General features: G+C 41.2%; 1 protein-coding gene across 3 annotated transcripts in view; it reads left to right on the top strand.

Annotated features, from left to right (window-relative positions):
- Positions 1-14,544, top strand: part of furinb (furin (paired basic amino acid cleaving enzyme) b) — a 104,481-nt gene extending 89,937 nt beyond the window's left edge. For all 3 annotated transcript variants that reach the window (XM_036575895.1, XM_036575896.1, XM_036575897.1), the window contains 7 exons: positions 2,706-2,806; positions 7,378-7,481; positions 7,712-7,829; positions 9,208-9,387; positions 10,878-11,002; positions 11,232-11,360; positions 13,123-14,544. In XM_036575895.1, the coding sequence (XP_036431788.1) occupies positions 2,706-2,806; positions 7,378-7,481; positions 7,712-7,829; positions 9,208-9,387; positions 10,878-11,002; positions 11,232-11,360; positions 13,123-13,817 (1,452 nt within the window). In that variant the 3' untranslated portion in view covers positions 13,818-14,544. The remainder of the gene's footprint in view (positions 1-2,705; positions 2,807-7,377; positions 7,482-7,711; positions 7,830-9,207; positions 9,388-10,877; positions 11,003-11,231; positions 11,361-13,122) is intronic.
- The last annotated feature ends 1,200 nt before the right edge of the window (positions 14,545-15,744 follow it).

The raw sequence follows: 15,744 nt of genomic DNA, 5'->3' as shown, positions 1-15,744 counted from the left end.
GAGAAAGGGAAAGGAGAGGTGAAAGAAAGTCAGTGGGTGAATGTGTGTCTAAGAGAGAGACATTTGACAGGTGGAGTGCCATCTGCATAGTGTGCAGTGCAAGGTTTTACATAGCATGTATTTTTAGTATGCTGTTGTGCCTTTTTAGCAGAGCCTAACTGGCTTTAGCCATGCCACACAGACATGGATAATTTAGACACAGCCTTCAAAGCTAATTAAATCTTTTAAGCTCAAAGCACATTATGTTTTTTGTGAGTAACCTTCAGAGTTTCAACAATACTGTCTGATGAGACTCTTTTTAAACATTTCATGCTACTTGTTGGTGTGTGTGCTCGCCTTATTCTCCCTGCCTGTGGGGAATTAGCCTAATTCTGCCTGATTCGCCAGTAATTATATGTGCCAGTGAGAGTGATTGTGGATTCTGGAAGTGAGCTACTGCTCACTCTCTCACTCTCCTTTTCTTTCTCCCTCTCTTTCTCGTCTCTCTCTGTCTCACACTCGCCTCTTTTCACCGTGGCACAGGAGACGCAACTGATCGCAAACGGCTCTTTTGAAAATGCAGTGTGTCCCTGTGTGTGCCTTTGAAACCGATAGCAATTCTCTTTCTCTCTTTTGAGCCCTCTATTTCATTATAGTGACACAGGTAATGCTGATTTAGGCTGAAAATGTAGGCACTCTGACAAAACAGTTGGGCTTTTATTAGGTGTGAGCATGCAGACCTGGTTGTGTGTTGCGTGTGTGAATGCCTGCCTGTATGTTTATGAATACTAAGTATACAATACTGTGCAAATGTCAGAAACCGATTTCTAGTCAAAATGGCCATTGAGTACAAATAATTGTTTTGAGAGTTTTCTCTTTTTTTCCTTTTCTCATTAAAGGCTCTTTGACAGCTAAACATTCTTTTAGACTTATAGTGTTGTCGTCTTCTTACAGTGGAAGGATGAAGAGAAATACCTGTAGATCTCTTTGAACCTGAAGCAAGAGTGGAGATACATTTCCTCCTATCTCTTTAAGATGAAGGCTCTAAGTACTGTTTATCTGAGGGTGACAGGTTTGGTGGTCCACCAGGTCTTGAAAGGATGTTCAGAGTCCCATTTTCTAACTTTAACTTTTAATAATATTTTGAACTCTTTTCCACTTATGTTCCTTTGACTTTCCCCTTCCTTATGCAAGTGGATTGTCTAACATCTCAATCACCTGTGAAATATCCCAATGTGGCCATTTTGACTGGAAATGAAATAAACGAAAGGTGGCCTATTGACTTTTGCACAGTACAATATATGTGCATGTATGTGAGGTTCTGTTACAGGGATGTTTGAAAAAGACAGAATACCATATTGGGATTGTATTGCTTCATAACTGTGATATGCCTTGCAGTGTAGTAATAACACACTGGAGAACCCATGAAAATGTGGTTAACAATCAGCCTGCCTTATTTTGACCAAAATGATTTACAGTTGTTGGATCATGCGAATGTCATGATTCCTCCAAATTCCCAAAGAGCATCTTCAATTAGTCAAAATGCTCACAGCACACTACAAAACATTCAGGGCCAGATGTACATACGTGTGCAGGTGCAGCACAAAACATGCCTTGATGTGACTTCAGGATGCACCCATGATGTAGCTGAATTTAATGTTGTGTTTTCTAAGACTTTGCAGCTTATTATACAAACAGTGCATAGCCCCACCCACTAACTGCTTGCTGGTGAGGCAGAGGGCTTAAAAGGAGCAGTGAAATAATGGAGCTGTCAACACTGGAAACAAGAAAGGAAAGTTCAGTGATGAAGAGATAGAGGAATGAGATTCTTTAATGAAATTCTTTCCCACCAAAACATTTTACGAGGGTGTTATTTTAGTTTTTGAAAATATAAAATGGACGGCATGCACATATTGTGGCCATATTGCACTTTTCACATATATACATCTGGATCTGAGAGTTTAAACAGTGTTATTCTGATGGCGAAAATTCTTTCAGCACATGTTCAAGGCTCCTGCCTCCGTCTAATTGGTTTTAAAAGGTGGAGAAACATCCACACCAGCTGGTCACCATGATTTAGTCATACTTCAATAAATGGAGCGTATAATGGAACACACTTTCAATATCTCCACCCATTTTTTGCGTAGTTTTCCCAAGGTTCTGCTATACCCTCTCTCAAATGCATATGCATTAGGAAGACAGATTGCATCTGCAAAATGCTCGGTACATCAAGCTTAGTACATTGGTTAGAGACTCACTTGCATGTTGTAAATTCTTGTGATGTCAGTATCTTGAAGGACCGTATTGCTATACCAATTAGCAGGCAATATGTTGTGCAGCCCTACTGTGTTACTCCGCATTAGTCCTGATGATGACGTTGCCGGAGGGTAGACCATTTCTTATCCTAAACAGTGAAAGCCAGGCTGGTCCCCAGGTCTCAAAGGCCCTAATTAAACTTGGGCCCAGCCAGCCACTGTGATGAGAATGTCTTCTTATTAGTCTCCGGGGTGGCCATGACTCCGGCAGCAGTGTGTGTATGAGTGTGTGAGATTGAGTGAGGCCATCCCCCTGCTGCCAACGCTGTCATATCTGTCAGCCAGGCCAGCTCTCGCCTCCGGCGGTTCTCTGTTAACCATTCATTTCTGGATGTTTCTGATGGCTTTTTCATATCTGACCACTCACCTTTGTGTGTGTGTCCGTGTGTGTGTGTGTGTGTGTTTGAATAGGTGACAACAGATCTAAGGAAAAAGTGTACAGACTCGCACACCGGCACATCTGCCTCGGCCCCCCTGGCTGCCGGCATCATTGCTCTTGCCCTGGAAGCCAAGTGAGTGATGAGACCTTCCTACACACAGACATACACACCCTTTTCCTGTAGCTAAGTAATTAGGGCCCAATCAATGTAGAAATACCCATACTGGTGTTAAAGAAAGTTGTAAACATCAGCCATTTATACAGTCAAAAATTAATCAGACTCTAGTAGTTTTAGGTAACCACTTAAAAGGACAGGGCCCACTGGAGGGCCCAAAGTTTTGTTATACACTTCTATAACCTAAAAATAGCTCAGCCAGTTTGCATTGAAGTCCCTATAGTTACTAAATAATCAAATATGATCATTTCAATTTCTTAATTTCAAAACAACTCACTTAAATAATATAAATATTGTAATGTCTGGGCAAAGCTTGCCAGAATTCTATGCAAAATTCTTATCAGTTGGTTTTGTATTATTAAGCTGTTAGTTTTCAAATTTTTTAGCAGTTCAAGTTAAATTGTAGGTTTGAATGTATTCTACATGTTATTACCATGATGGTGTTTGTGTTCAAGTTCCCCGCTTTAGCCTGTGTTCTTGTAATAAAAATGGGTTGCAACTCCTGTTGGGCCTGTTGTCAGGAGATAGCTAGTTTATCTCCCAGCGATGCCACAGCCATCTGTGGATGGGGGTCCAAGAGAGTATAATTGGCCTTGCTCTCTCTGGGTGAGTCAGGCTTTCCTCCCTCTCTCCCCCATCGAGCGAACCAATGATGTTGCATTAGTAGTTCTGAAACATGCACGTGTCTTTGAGGAAGAACCTGCTAGCTTTCAACCTCCCAGCTTGGTATCCTTGTGTGATTTGGGGAGACTAGTGGGTGGAATTGGGTGGAATTAGAAATTGCAACATAGCAGTTTCTGTGAAGATGGGTATGAGAATGAGACAATTAAACCTTCATAAATGAGTGTTTCCTCACGTTAAGTGTTTGTTTATTAAAATGTAACAAGCAACGTCAAAGTAAGATCAGTGTTTTATTGGCGGGATTTTTGCTGATTCCAAAAAACACCTAAAACTTTGTCAAAGTCAAAGGAAAATAAGTGAAAAAACGGATTTCCAAAAATGGAGTTCAAAAAATTATTGAAAAAGGTAGAGAAAATGGGACGCTTAGCAACTGTGCAAGACATGGTAGACCACCAAAATTGTCATCATCAGATAAACAAGATATAAGAAAAACAAGCTCCACTCTTGCTTCAGATCTGAAAAAATCAGCAGATGTTTCTGTTTATCTGTGGAACATAAGGAATCAACTCAACGCTATGAGTCTGAAAGGATGTGTGGCTGTCAAGAAGCTGGAAATACACAAAAAAAGGCCATTTTCAAATCAAAGAAGCTGCTGCTGTTCTCAGAACAATAGACTGGTCACCTCACCATCATTGAATGTGTTTGGGATTACTTGGATCATAGGAGCAGAAAATGCAACCAATTTTCTAACACTGACCCTTGGAGGTGTGGACAGATACCCCTGCCGAAATTAAGTAAATAAATAAAGGGTGGTCTCTGACTTTTGTGCAGGATTGTACATACACACATGCACACACACAGTGACAATCATAAACACAGTGACACACAGCCATCACCTGTCTGCAACACCTTCTGTCACACACAGCTCCTGCCAGCCACCTCTTCACTCATTCCTCACTGTTGATTAACTAAAACACTTTATATCGCACACATACACATAAACACACACACACACACACATTTTGCATTAATGCGCACGTCACACATAACCTCTAGTCACACATCCATCACCTGTAACTCATATATTACACATCCTGATTTCACTCACTTCAATCACACACACACACATTCCCCTCATACCTCACACTCCACTTTTATAAAGCTGACACTCTGCTGACGTGTGCTTGACATTTGTCCTCCACTAAAGGAGACAGAGAGAGTTGAGAAGAAAGAATGGTGCTGGCTGCACCTGCCCATCTCCAGTCCAGCTGAATGAGGCATGCGTTTATGGCTCAGTGACCACATCACCTCCTCACGAGTCATCATACTCAATTATCAGCTCTCACTGAGCTGCATAATATTTTGCCCTTCCGCGTTGAAGAGTGGTAATAAGACAGTGAAATGTATTATGGTTCAGCAAGTTTCTCTCTCTCTCTCCCTCTCTCTCTCTCTCTCTCTCTCTCTTTTCCCCTCTGTCTCGATCATAGAGATAAGTGCGTGAGCGCACGTGTGAGGGAACAATATCGTTTAGAAGGCCGTGGATCATTGGCTGAAACACTCTGTTCAGACAGTGTGAAATGTGGACTTGTTCGCAGTATATGGAGGGAGGAGTGCATAGAGGGGAGCAGAAGGGAGCTCTTCTATTTTGGTCCCTGCCGTTCGGGGCAGTAAACCCCGCTGACGCATACTTTGATTGTATTCGCCTGAGGTGCCTTTGTGTTCGCTCCCTCTGTCTCCCCATAGGCTTCCATCACTTCGCTTTTTTCTCCCCATTAAATCAGGTGGAGCTCTTTATGGTGTTGCTGTTTAGCTGAAGGTGACTTCAAAGCCTGTTTATGTATATTTCTCTCTGTATGTGAGTAAGCCACAGGGCCTCTGGTGTTTCCCCTTCAGGGAGTCTTCTTGCCTGTATTACCACTTACCCAGTCATCTCTAGGTCATCCTCTGTACTATATTAAGCCCTGATTAAAAATTATGTCTATGACATTATGAATTTGTCCGCTGGGTCATTTATCAAAGGGCAAATAAAAATGTAGCTAGCTTGACCTTTCATAAATTACCCTGCTAGATTTATGAAAGTAGGAGCAAATACATGAGTTGGTCCACAAAAAAGTGTGCTTTTCAGTTTTCATACTCATTTACAGCAATAAATAAATATCAGTGCATGAATATATCGCTCCTTCAATGTTTGGCCACCTGTTCCAGTTAGATACGGCATGTCCTGAGCAGCACCACTGGACTTTTATGTGCCTCTGACAGAGCTGTCCACACCCTCAGGGCTGTGCATTCTGCTGTGCTGTGCAACAGCTGATCCAATCAATGGGCACACACTCTGAGCCAAAATTTTTAAAGTAGGAGGTGTAAGTGCTTTTTGATGATGCTGTCCCAATGAATGTATGCAGCTCTTTTTGCTAGCAATTTGGAGGTTAAGTGTTTGTTAATTATTTTAGTTTGTAAGGTTTCACAGCGCATGATATAGTTCATGCTGTTATGCGCTAATGTCCATAATAACACTATTATTATGTGCTCTGTGGGCTCTGTTATAAGGAATGTGACTATTGTCACAGGGTGATGAGCAAACCCATGGAACATTATTGTATAAAAACAGAATGAATTCTGTTTCATATGATAGTGTTCTTAATACAACAGTTAGTTCCGATGGCACAGTCTGATTGGTTGAGAAAGGGTTCTTCTCATTATTTGCGACAGCAGCATAGTTCTTCACAAAACCGGTATCATTCTGAGTACCAGTTGTTAAGTATTTCCTCACTTTACATTGCAGCATGCCATTACTAAGTTTGTGCTTCAGCACATACGAAGATTTAAAATGGACATCTTGGCTATTTTTTTATTCTTCACGTGGCCACTGTATCTCAAATATTTGGCTGGAAACTGAAGTGTCATTCATTACCATTTTAGTTAAGTGAAGGAAAGTGTACTTACTTGTTATCGTTTCATATCTTATTAAATGTCTCTGAGGTGTTTCTGGGACAACCTGCAGTTTGCGGTTGTCACTATTGCCAAGTCAAAACGGCAGTAACAGGAATGTTAGAAGTATAAATCTCTCAAAAAAATGAAACAGTGAGCAGGTCTACAAATCAAATTCCAAACAACTAAGTAAGGGAATTCAGCAAATATGATGGGCTGTGAAATGCTTTACAGACTGGCTGGAACTATAGGACATTCAGGTTAATCATGCAAGTATTGAAAAAGCTGAGGTAAACCTGATATTGCAACAGTTTTATGGTTCTGTCTCGCTACTACTTTTTGCTGGAGGAAATTGCCAATATTAAAGCACATTTGAAGCAATATTTGGGGCTTCTTTGCTTTACTTTTTCTTTTTATTTTGTAGAACTGTTGTACAAAGGCAGTAGAACACTATTCTTTAAATAAAGAGTATCGAAATCCAATACTGTTATGGTACTGACTGAATTATCACTAACACTACAGAATTAACATACACTACAATTAACACTACAGAATCTTTAACCATCCAATCACATTCAATACTAAATTTCAGTACCTGAATAGTCTGTCTTATCAGCATCTGTGAACCAATAATCATGCATAATCTAGACAGTTGAATGGATGTCTAAATTACATTTACATGCATGTTACAAATTACATGCATGTAATTAACTTCCAAGCTCATGTTTAGTCCATTGTAGTCTGTAAATATACTCACTATCAGCACCTCTCACTCATTTCTGGTTTAAGCCACACTCACTTTTGTTTGTAATCTAAAAGAAGGTATCATAAAAAAGTAGTGTTCAGCAATCAGTATCAAAGTCAAGTTATTAATATATCTGATATAAAAAAATTTTGACTGATTCCCTAGCAGGGAACAGTGAGTATGAAGATATTTCAAACACAGCGTTTTTTCTCTTTTTCTCTCTTTTTTTTTACAGTATGAATCTGACCTGGAGGGACATGCAGCACCTGGTGGTTAGAACCGCACATCCCGCCCATCTCATCACAAACGACTGGAGGACCAATGGCGTGGGACGCTTAGGTAACAAGCAGATCCCAGCTGGAAACTGGTAACACCTGCATTGGATCAGTGCACTCATCTGACCTCACCTCACCTCACCCTCTCTCTCTCTCTCTCTCTCTCTCTCTCTCTCTCTCTCTCTCTCTCTCTCTCTCTTTCTCTCTCTCTCTCTCCCCCTCTCTCTCCCCCTCTCTCTCTCCCCCTCTCTCTCTCCCCCTCTCTCTCTCCCCCTCTCTCTCTTTTCCTGGCAGTGAGCCACTCCTATGGCTATGGTCTGCTGGATGCGAGTGCGATGGTGGCGCTGGCCCGGAACTGGAGCAGCGTGGGGCTGCAGCACAAATGTGTTATCGACATGCTGACGGAGCCCAGGTAAGAAAGGTCAAAACAGCCACGCAGCTCGCCTAACCCAGCGCCAGCTGCCTGTGGATCTGGCACTGCAGAATAGGTCAGCTTCAAGAACTTTGAGAAATACTTTGTCCTTGTAGCTCCAGTATGACACAAACAACCTTAAAATAACCCAGCAGTGGGTTATATATTTTCTGAGAGTTTTTTGGCTTAAGGCTAGCCTCAATTTCCTGGCAATGGCACTGCCCTTACTCATAGATCCTCCAAAGTGGGTTATGTCAGTGTTGTCCATTTCCGCTTCTGCAGAAGCCTTGCGCTGCTTGTTTTTTTTTGTGCTCTCTCTGCTCTAACACACTCGTTTTAACCTCATTGAAAGGCTTGTTAATTAGCTGATGAGTTGGCTCAGGTGTGTCGGGAACAACAAGAACACTAATGTGCAGTGCAGCAGTGCTCCAGGAACAGGAGTGTCACCACATCATCTAGTTATGCTGTCCTCGACAGATTGACAACTGCATGCTCATTACTGCTCAACTGATGGATCATCATTTGAGTATATTAATGTTATTGCTCGGTGTTTTCCTACTTAAGAGTTCCCGGGCTAGTGCTAACTGACTGACTAAATGACATTTTTATTTTCTAGACCTTATTCTGATGTGGCTAGTTAGGAGCCTCCTGCCCTTCACCAAACTATTACAGGTGTTGATCCAGGTGCTAAAATGCAATGGGTAGATATAAAACTGTAATCAAACATTAAAAGCTAGGTGGAAACACCTGCAAACAATCTGCAAACAAGAGACAGTGAACCTCTATTATGTTCTATGGACTACACTATCCCATCTTTGGAGCTAGAGCTCATAATAGCTGTTGTCATTATATAAATTATTATGCAAATTTAATTTCTATATGTAATTGACTTGCTAGCTGCACTTTGTTCCAAAAACAAAAAAGGTCCAAGACAAACAAACCACTTTACAAAGAAGGTAAGGCAGTCTGACTGGGATTTCAGTTTTCAGAAGTCTATTCCACATCAATGTATCAGAACCATTATTTCAGGCAGTTTTCGCAGTAAATCCAGCATGAGCCAGCTGATTTCAGTTTTAGCCTTTAGTCTAAAATGTTTTGAACTGTCTTCAAACATATTGAAATTATGGACCCAACCTACAGTGAGCACATTGTGTTCAGCCATCAGTACAGAATGTTTTTTTTTTTTTTTTGAGTCCACACTATCCAACTCCATCTGCCCACAGAGCACGGTCTATTCAACCATTCTGTTTTGTGAATCATGCTTTGTAGTTGACATTTAGTGCAGCCTACTTACTTATTATGCTTTTATAATTTGAGGCTCAGTACTGAAAAACATTTGGAGAATATGTTGGTGTGAGCTGCTCTTTTTCTATTGTAGGGAAGTGAGGAATCACCTGTTGTTCAGTAAGAGTGTGGAAGCATGTTCAGGACAGCCGGATTTTGTGAGTTCTCTGGAGCATGTGCAGGCCAGACTCACTCTGTCCTACAGCCACAGAGGAAACTTGGCCATCCACCTCATCAGCCCACTGGGGACCCGCTCCACACTGCTGGCACCAAGGTGAAAACACATACACATACACACACACACACACACACAGCATGGGCGCACACACACACCCGCTCTAATAATACTGCACTTAAAATCTTAAAATACTAACATTGGAGATTTGTATTCAGTCATATTCAAATCCTCTTTGATTACTCCTCCAGAAGAATGGACATATTCAGATATACACTGTCCAAAATATTTGGCCTGTTTTTGGAATGTGAATTTTCTTGCTCTTACTCTTCAACTAAGTAAAAAAATTAAATCTGCAAAGGTTAGAGTCGTGATTGAGGTACAGTACTGTCAGGGACTCCCCATTATTTATTTAATATTCAGTCAAAACAGCCATTATTGAGTGCCAGAAAAAAGATATTTAATGACAGCTTCAGTTCTTTCCAGCCAGGAGACTTCCTATCAGTTTTTCAAAGAAATCTGAAGGGATATTTCTCCATGCTTAGTTGGTTACATTTTCTGCTTTTCTCAACCCAAGTAATCTCTATCAAGTTTATACTTATCAGTCCATACAACCTTACTCCACATCTTGCATTTCCAGTTTCAGTGTTCCAGTGCAGATGTTCTTATTTTTGTTCTATTTCCTCTGTTCAGTTATGGCTTCTTGACAGTTACACATCCTTTCAGACTCATAGTGTTGAGCTGTCTTCTCACAGTGGAAGGATGGACTTTTGGATTTTTTTTTTTAGATCTGTTTCTCTAGTGGTGACAGTTTTGGTGGTCTTCCAGGTCTTGCATGGTTGTTAGGAGTCCCGTTTTCTCTAAACCTTTCAATAATTTTTGATCTCTGGTTTCAGAAGCTCCTGTTTTTTATTTGTTTTCCTCTGACTTTTCCACTTATGCAAGTGGATTGTGTTGTACATAATCTCAGAAATAGTTCCTTTAGCCATTTTAGATGGACATGAGAAAGAAATGTGTGAGGCAGCTGAGGTGAGTTTGGGTAGTTGTTTGTGTGAATGTTAGAGTCTCATTAAAGGGGAACATAATGTCAGTGCAAGCTTTGGGAACTTTTTGGGAGCTTTTTTTTTGGGAGGACACAGCTGCAACTGATTGGTTTTAAGATTGGAAGGATGGCAGTTAGAGTGGCAATAGAGGCCACAAGATTGGAAAGAGTTAAATTAATAACTGACAGATTTAATACTATAATCAGTGTTGGAGGCTTTTGTGTAATTCCCTGTTAAATATTTGTTTCCTGCTTTTCTCTGACACTGAAAAGTGTATAACTTGTACTTCAGGCCGTTTTGACTGGAATTTGAATAAATGAATGGGTGGTCCCTGACTTTTGCACAGTACTGTATATTATTAAGTTCCTATGGCTACCCATAAATCATGCCTGTAAAATTGCATACATAGCAATATAAAAGGTCTAATGGAGATGGTTACCCTGGCTACACTACCAGGAGGTTCTGAATAAGAGCACTGCATCAACTATCTTAGTTCCAAGATGTTTTCATTGCACTGAGCCACCTCTGCTATTGTGTTTGACTCAGGCCACAGGACAACTCTGCAGAGGGTTTCAATGACTGGGCATTCATGACCACACATGCATGGGACGAGGACCCTCGAGGAGAGTGGACCCTGGAAATAGAGAACGTGGCCGGGCTTAATGACTATGGTAACAGATATTAGCAATCTTCCAGGTTTCAGAAATGGAAAAGTCTCGGACAAAACATTTGATTAGACAGAAGTAATTGTGAAAGACTGACATGTTCTGAGTCCTCTGGCTGAGGCTCCTCGCTAAATAACATAAATTTAGACTAACACCATTTCTCTCTCTTTTTGTCTCTCTGCTGCTCCCTCTCACACTCTCTCTATCACACCGTCTCTCCCTTTCACGCCCCAAGGTGTTCTTTCTCAGTTCACACTCATCCTATATGGAACAGGCTCCAGCTCTGCAGACCTGTCTGCCTCTGACTTCAGTAGGCCGTCCAACAACAGTTGCAAAACCTTTGATGCTCAACAGATCTGCATTGGTGAGAAGATACTGATGCGCACACACACTAATCCCTGGGTTGTGTCATGATAATTCGCTCTTTTATCAGCTCAGCATGACTCTTTGCCGTTATGAATGCGCATTTGTCTTTATGAATATTAACACAAGAACACTATAGTGGGAGCCGCTGCAAAAAGGGATTGAATTAGTGCAAATTGCATTGAAAGGAAAATAACTTTTGAAGTGTTCTTTCTTTTCTCATTTTTATGTAGAAGGCTTTCTTAGTTGCTTCCTCCTGAGACAAATAAGTGTCAGTGAGTGACTGACTGTCCCTCTTTTACTGTTAGGGTACAAAAATTAATAGATAATACTGACAAAAATGTATAGAAATTACAATGGTCACAAATGCAGCAGTTGTATAATACAGTCATGTGCAAACGGTATAACTTATCCAAGGTAACATCTCTGAGTGAACCACTGAAGTGTGGTTCTAATTTTGTCTCCACTGTTCTTGTTCCATGTAAGTGCTTTAAGTGCAGATAAGTGCCTTTCCTGGACACGTTTTACTACAGTAACAGGGAGCGATACTGACTGCTGGAGCATAAGCGAAGCTGTTTTAATGTTCGCGTTTTAACGTTCAGGCAATGCAGTCAGTCTGGTTGTTTTTTCCTTTCTGTCCTCTACTCACTCATGCTGTAAGAGGTTGAAATGTGGGGAAATTGGTAGGTGATGTTATGATCGAATGTTTGGCCCCTATTCCCATTCTGAGTTATTCAATGTAAAGTATGTGTTTGTACAGAGTCCCAATCTGATTTTAGTATTTTTGTAGATATTACAGCCATACACCATAAAGTTCATGAAGCTAGTAAATCCAAAGCAATTCAGGTGAAATATACTACACTGCCAGTTACTTAAAAATGCTGCAGTAAAACCAACGATGGGGAGTACTTTCGTTTCTCCAGTTGCTCTAATGTGCAAAGTATCTTGCTCAGTTCTCTTAGCATTCACCTTTTACCTTGTACAGTCGAATGTGTCTGGCTGACCCTGGTAAAATGATGTTTTGTTGGTGATCTAAGTGAAAATAAGTACACATTCTCTCATTTTAATGTACAATAAATGTTTATTTGCTGAATTTAACATATTGGAAAAACAACTTGTAAAATGTACCGTAACTTTTGCACAGGCCACATTTGATGTTTCTTTTCCCCCAATATGTTAAATTCAGCAAATAAGTAAAATTGTGGACTAAAATTAGTTTGTTGTTTTATGTTGTGTTAGCTTATTTTCAGTTTGAAAACAAAATAAAAACGTGTATTTTGGCCAGGGTGTTCAAACTTTGTGTATGACTATAGCTAATTTAACTGTGTTTTCATTTTTAACTTGAAAGTAGTTCTATACTGCAGATGTTTAAAGTGCTTGTTGAGCTCTGAAAACGTGCTTCACTGCCACAAATTGTGAATCATGTTTGTTTATATCACCTCTATGACAGTGGATTATATAGAGCATAATGGGGTAAAACAGCCTTAACAAGGATTTGGCCTACTATAGCCAATGCTGATCCATTATATATATATAAAAAATGGATCAGCTTTGGCTATTAGTTTCATAGTGGCTACCATGTAATTCATGGTACTTACTGAATAACAAGCCTTAAGATTAACTGTTTCAGGGGATAAAATGTCTTGTTTGACTCTGACATTGGCATTTAATGAAAAACTAATGTCTGCTTGAGGTGGATGTGGTTTTCATGAGGTGGATGTGGTTTTCATAAAAACCCTCCTTTTTTTTGTGTTGTTTTGCAGAGTGCAGCACTGGATCTTCACTCTTTTTGCAGGGCTGTGTGAAAACGTGTCCTCCGGGCTTCACGTCGGGTCTGCAGCTGCTCAATCTGTCGCTGGAGAACTGGGTGGAGCAGTCATCCGTTCAGGCCTGCCTGCCCTGCCACCCGGCCTGCCTCACCTGCTCCGGCCCAGGGGAGGCAGAATGTCTGTCCTGTCCCTCTCACAGCCACCTGGTGGCCACATCCTGCCTGCGTCAGAACCAGGTGCAGCGCAAGTCTCCCGTCGGACCCACGCAAAATGTCCAAAGAGGGGATGGGTCAGACTCAGATCCAGACTTGGACTCAGATGGGCCCTCACCCCAAAAAGGACTGTCCTCGCATTTGCCTGTGCTGGTGGCAGTGCTCAGCTGTGCCTTCATCCTGGCCACGTTCGCGGCTGTTTTCGTGCTGCTGCAGCTGCACTCTGGTGCGGCCAGCGCCCCCTTCTACCGGAGGACCAAACTGCCCGTCACAGACTCCAGCGGCCGAGGCATGCGAGTGGCCTTCGGTTTTGGCTTGAACCGCGACTGGACAAGCAGTAGAGTGTCCTACCGCGGGATCCCCACCGTGTGGGGGGATGAGGACACTGCAGGTGGAATGAATTCAGAATCGGACAGTGAGGAACTGGACTGCCATAGCGAGAAGACTGCTTTTATACGGACACAAAGCGCCCTCTAGCACCACCTACCTTTTCACACTTCTCCGTCTTCCTCTGGCAGGGCGAGCAAGCTGGTCTAGTCAGTTCTTTCTCTCTGCCGTCCTGCCATGTCCTGGACTGCTCTGAGAAGAGCTGAGAAGTAAAGGCACGCAGCCGTGTGCCTGTTCATAAGCTGTAGAGTAAGATATTCAGGTGAGGCAGCTGTTCAGCAGAGACACAGATGTTTGACTTGAATCTCTGATGAATCTCAGCGGGACAGGCCGGCGGTGCAGTGTTGAAATTTCCCTTTATTTTCACTTTAAATTCTCTTAGAGGTTTGAGTCATGAGGTTTAAACAGCGAAAAAAGGATCAGCGTGCGTGTGTATGAATGCTGATGTTTCCTTTAGAGCTAAAAAGGGCTGAATTTACTCCAGTCCATCTTTTACCATCAGTGTACTGGACTGGATTTATGCACAACACTTGGAAGAGTGAGGTGGCCATTGCAGTAAGTCCATACATTTGCATTGTTTTATTAGCAGCCACTGAAGCATTATATACCTAGAGCTAATAACCAGTAACTGGTCTCAGAGTCTCTGCCTCGTTCGCTGCCTGTCTGTGCTGGTCTTGCTACATTACTATACTTGTGGCAGTTATAGCCAGTTATAGGAGTTCTCAGTAATAGACAGCACATTATTTCAGAAGATTGCCTTGTTCAGTGTCAAAACAATGGAGGCGGTCTGCAGAAGGCCTTACATATGACTTCAGAATCGGATCCAAATTTTGAAACACTTTCTCATGTGTTGATTGTCTGCTTAAAATATTCAGCCCCCTGGGTGTTAAAGAGTTGGATTTGATTGTAACAGACAGACTCGGACTCAAATCATAAGGTACCTTGCTAAAATCAGGCTGTAAACTGGATTACAGTTTGTGAAGTGGAACATATGTTGGAGTTGATCTATTTCCTCACTAGCTTCAATCTGCAGTTCACAAACCACAAATAGAAAAGGTATAAACCCAATAATTATCAAAGGCACTAAGCTGTGTGCAGTTTACTAGACGTGCTGGCGTTATACCTATATATTATTCACACCTTAGACTCAGTGTCTGAAATCCCTAAACTGAAAGTCTAGCTTTTTGCAAAATTCACAAACCACGATCCACAACTAATACATTATATATATATATATATATATATATATATATATATATATATATATATATATATATATATATATATATGCTGGGTTTGGCTCAACCTTAAGCATGAGACTTAGTTTGACCAAATCAATCTTGAAGAAAACCTGCTGGGAGCTGAACAAACTTTTATGAGCATTTACCTTTTTTCTTCTGATGGACAAAGTAATTTTCTTTACCCCAAAGGAAGCATTATTGATTTTGAGGTTTGATGCACTAAAACCTGTCAGAACCGGTGCGGTAAGGAGCTCAAGACAGTGTTTGGCATTTGTTTTCTGGAAGGTCAGTCTGAACTCTGTGAAACAGCACCTCTGTTGGGGTTTCACAGGGTTTTAACGCTTTAAAACTACAAAGTCTGTGATGGAAATGATGTTCATGTATGCCACAAATAAGACTTCTGTTACAGGAATAGGAGGTATGAAGAGCAAAGATTTTCACTGAACTGTCTTTGAGTCGCTTTTTCTAGTATTTATCATTTTTATTTAATAGACTCTAATTATGGTCATTAAATTAATTGCAGAAGTCCAGTGTTTGTGTTTTATTCAAAGCTTTGTCTCATCTTGTAAACAGTTGTAATTCTGAATAACAGCATCTGTCTCTATCACTGCCAGCAGTAATCAGCAGTTTTCTGAGTCCAGGCCATTCTGCGACAACTCATTTGCGACTAGCAATTCATTTGAAATTAGCGTGCTTTTGGCTTTATAGAAGTAGGGCTGCTCGAACACATGCAGTACAGCTCACTAGGCCAGAAAAAGAAAAAACCACCAAGCCTC

This window comes from Colossoma macropomum, unplaced genomic scaffold (genome assembly GCF_904425465.1).
Source record: "Colossoma macropomum unplaced genomic scaffold, Colossoma_macropomum, whole genome shotgun sequence".
Classification (NCBI taxonomy): domain Eukaryota; kingdom Metazoa; phylum Chordata; class Actinopteri; order Characiformes; family Serrasalmidae; genus Colossoma; species Colossoma macropomum.
The sequence above is the reverse complement of the archived record's forward strand: the minus strand, read 5'-3'. Positions and strand labels throughout refer to the sequence as shown.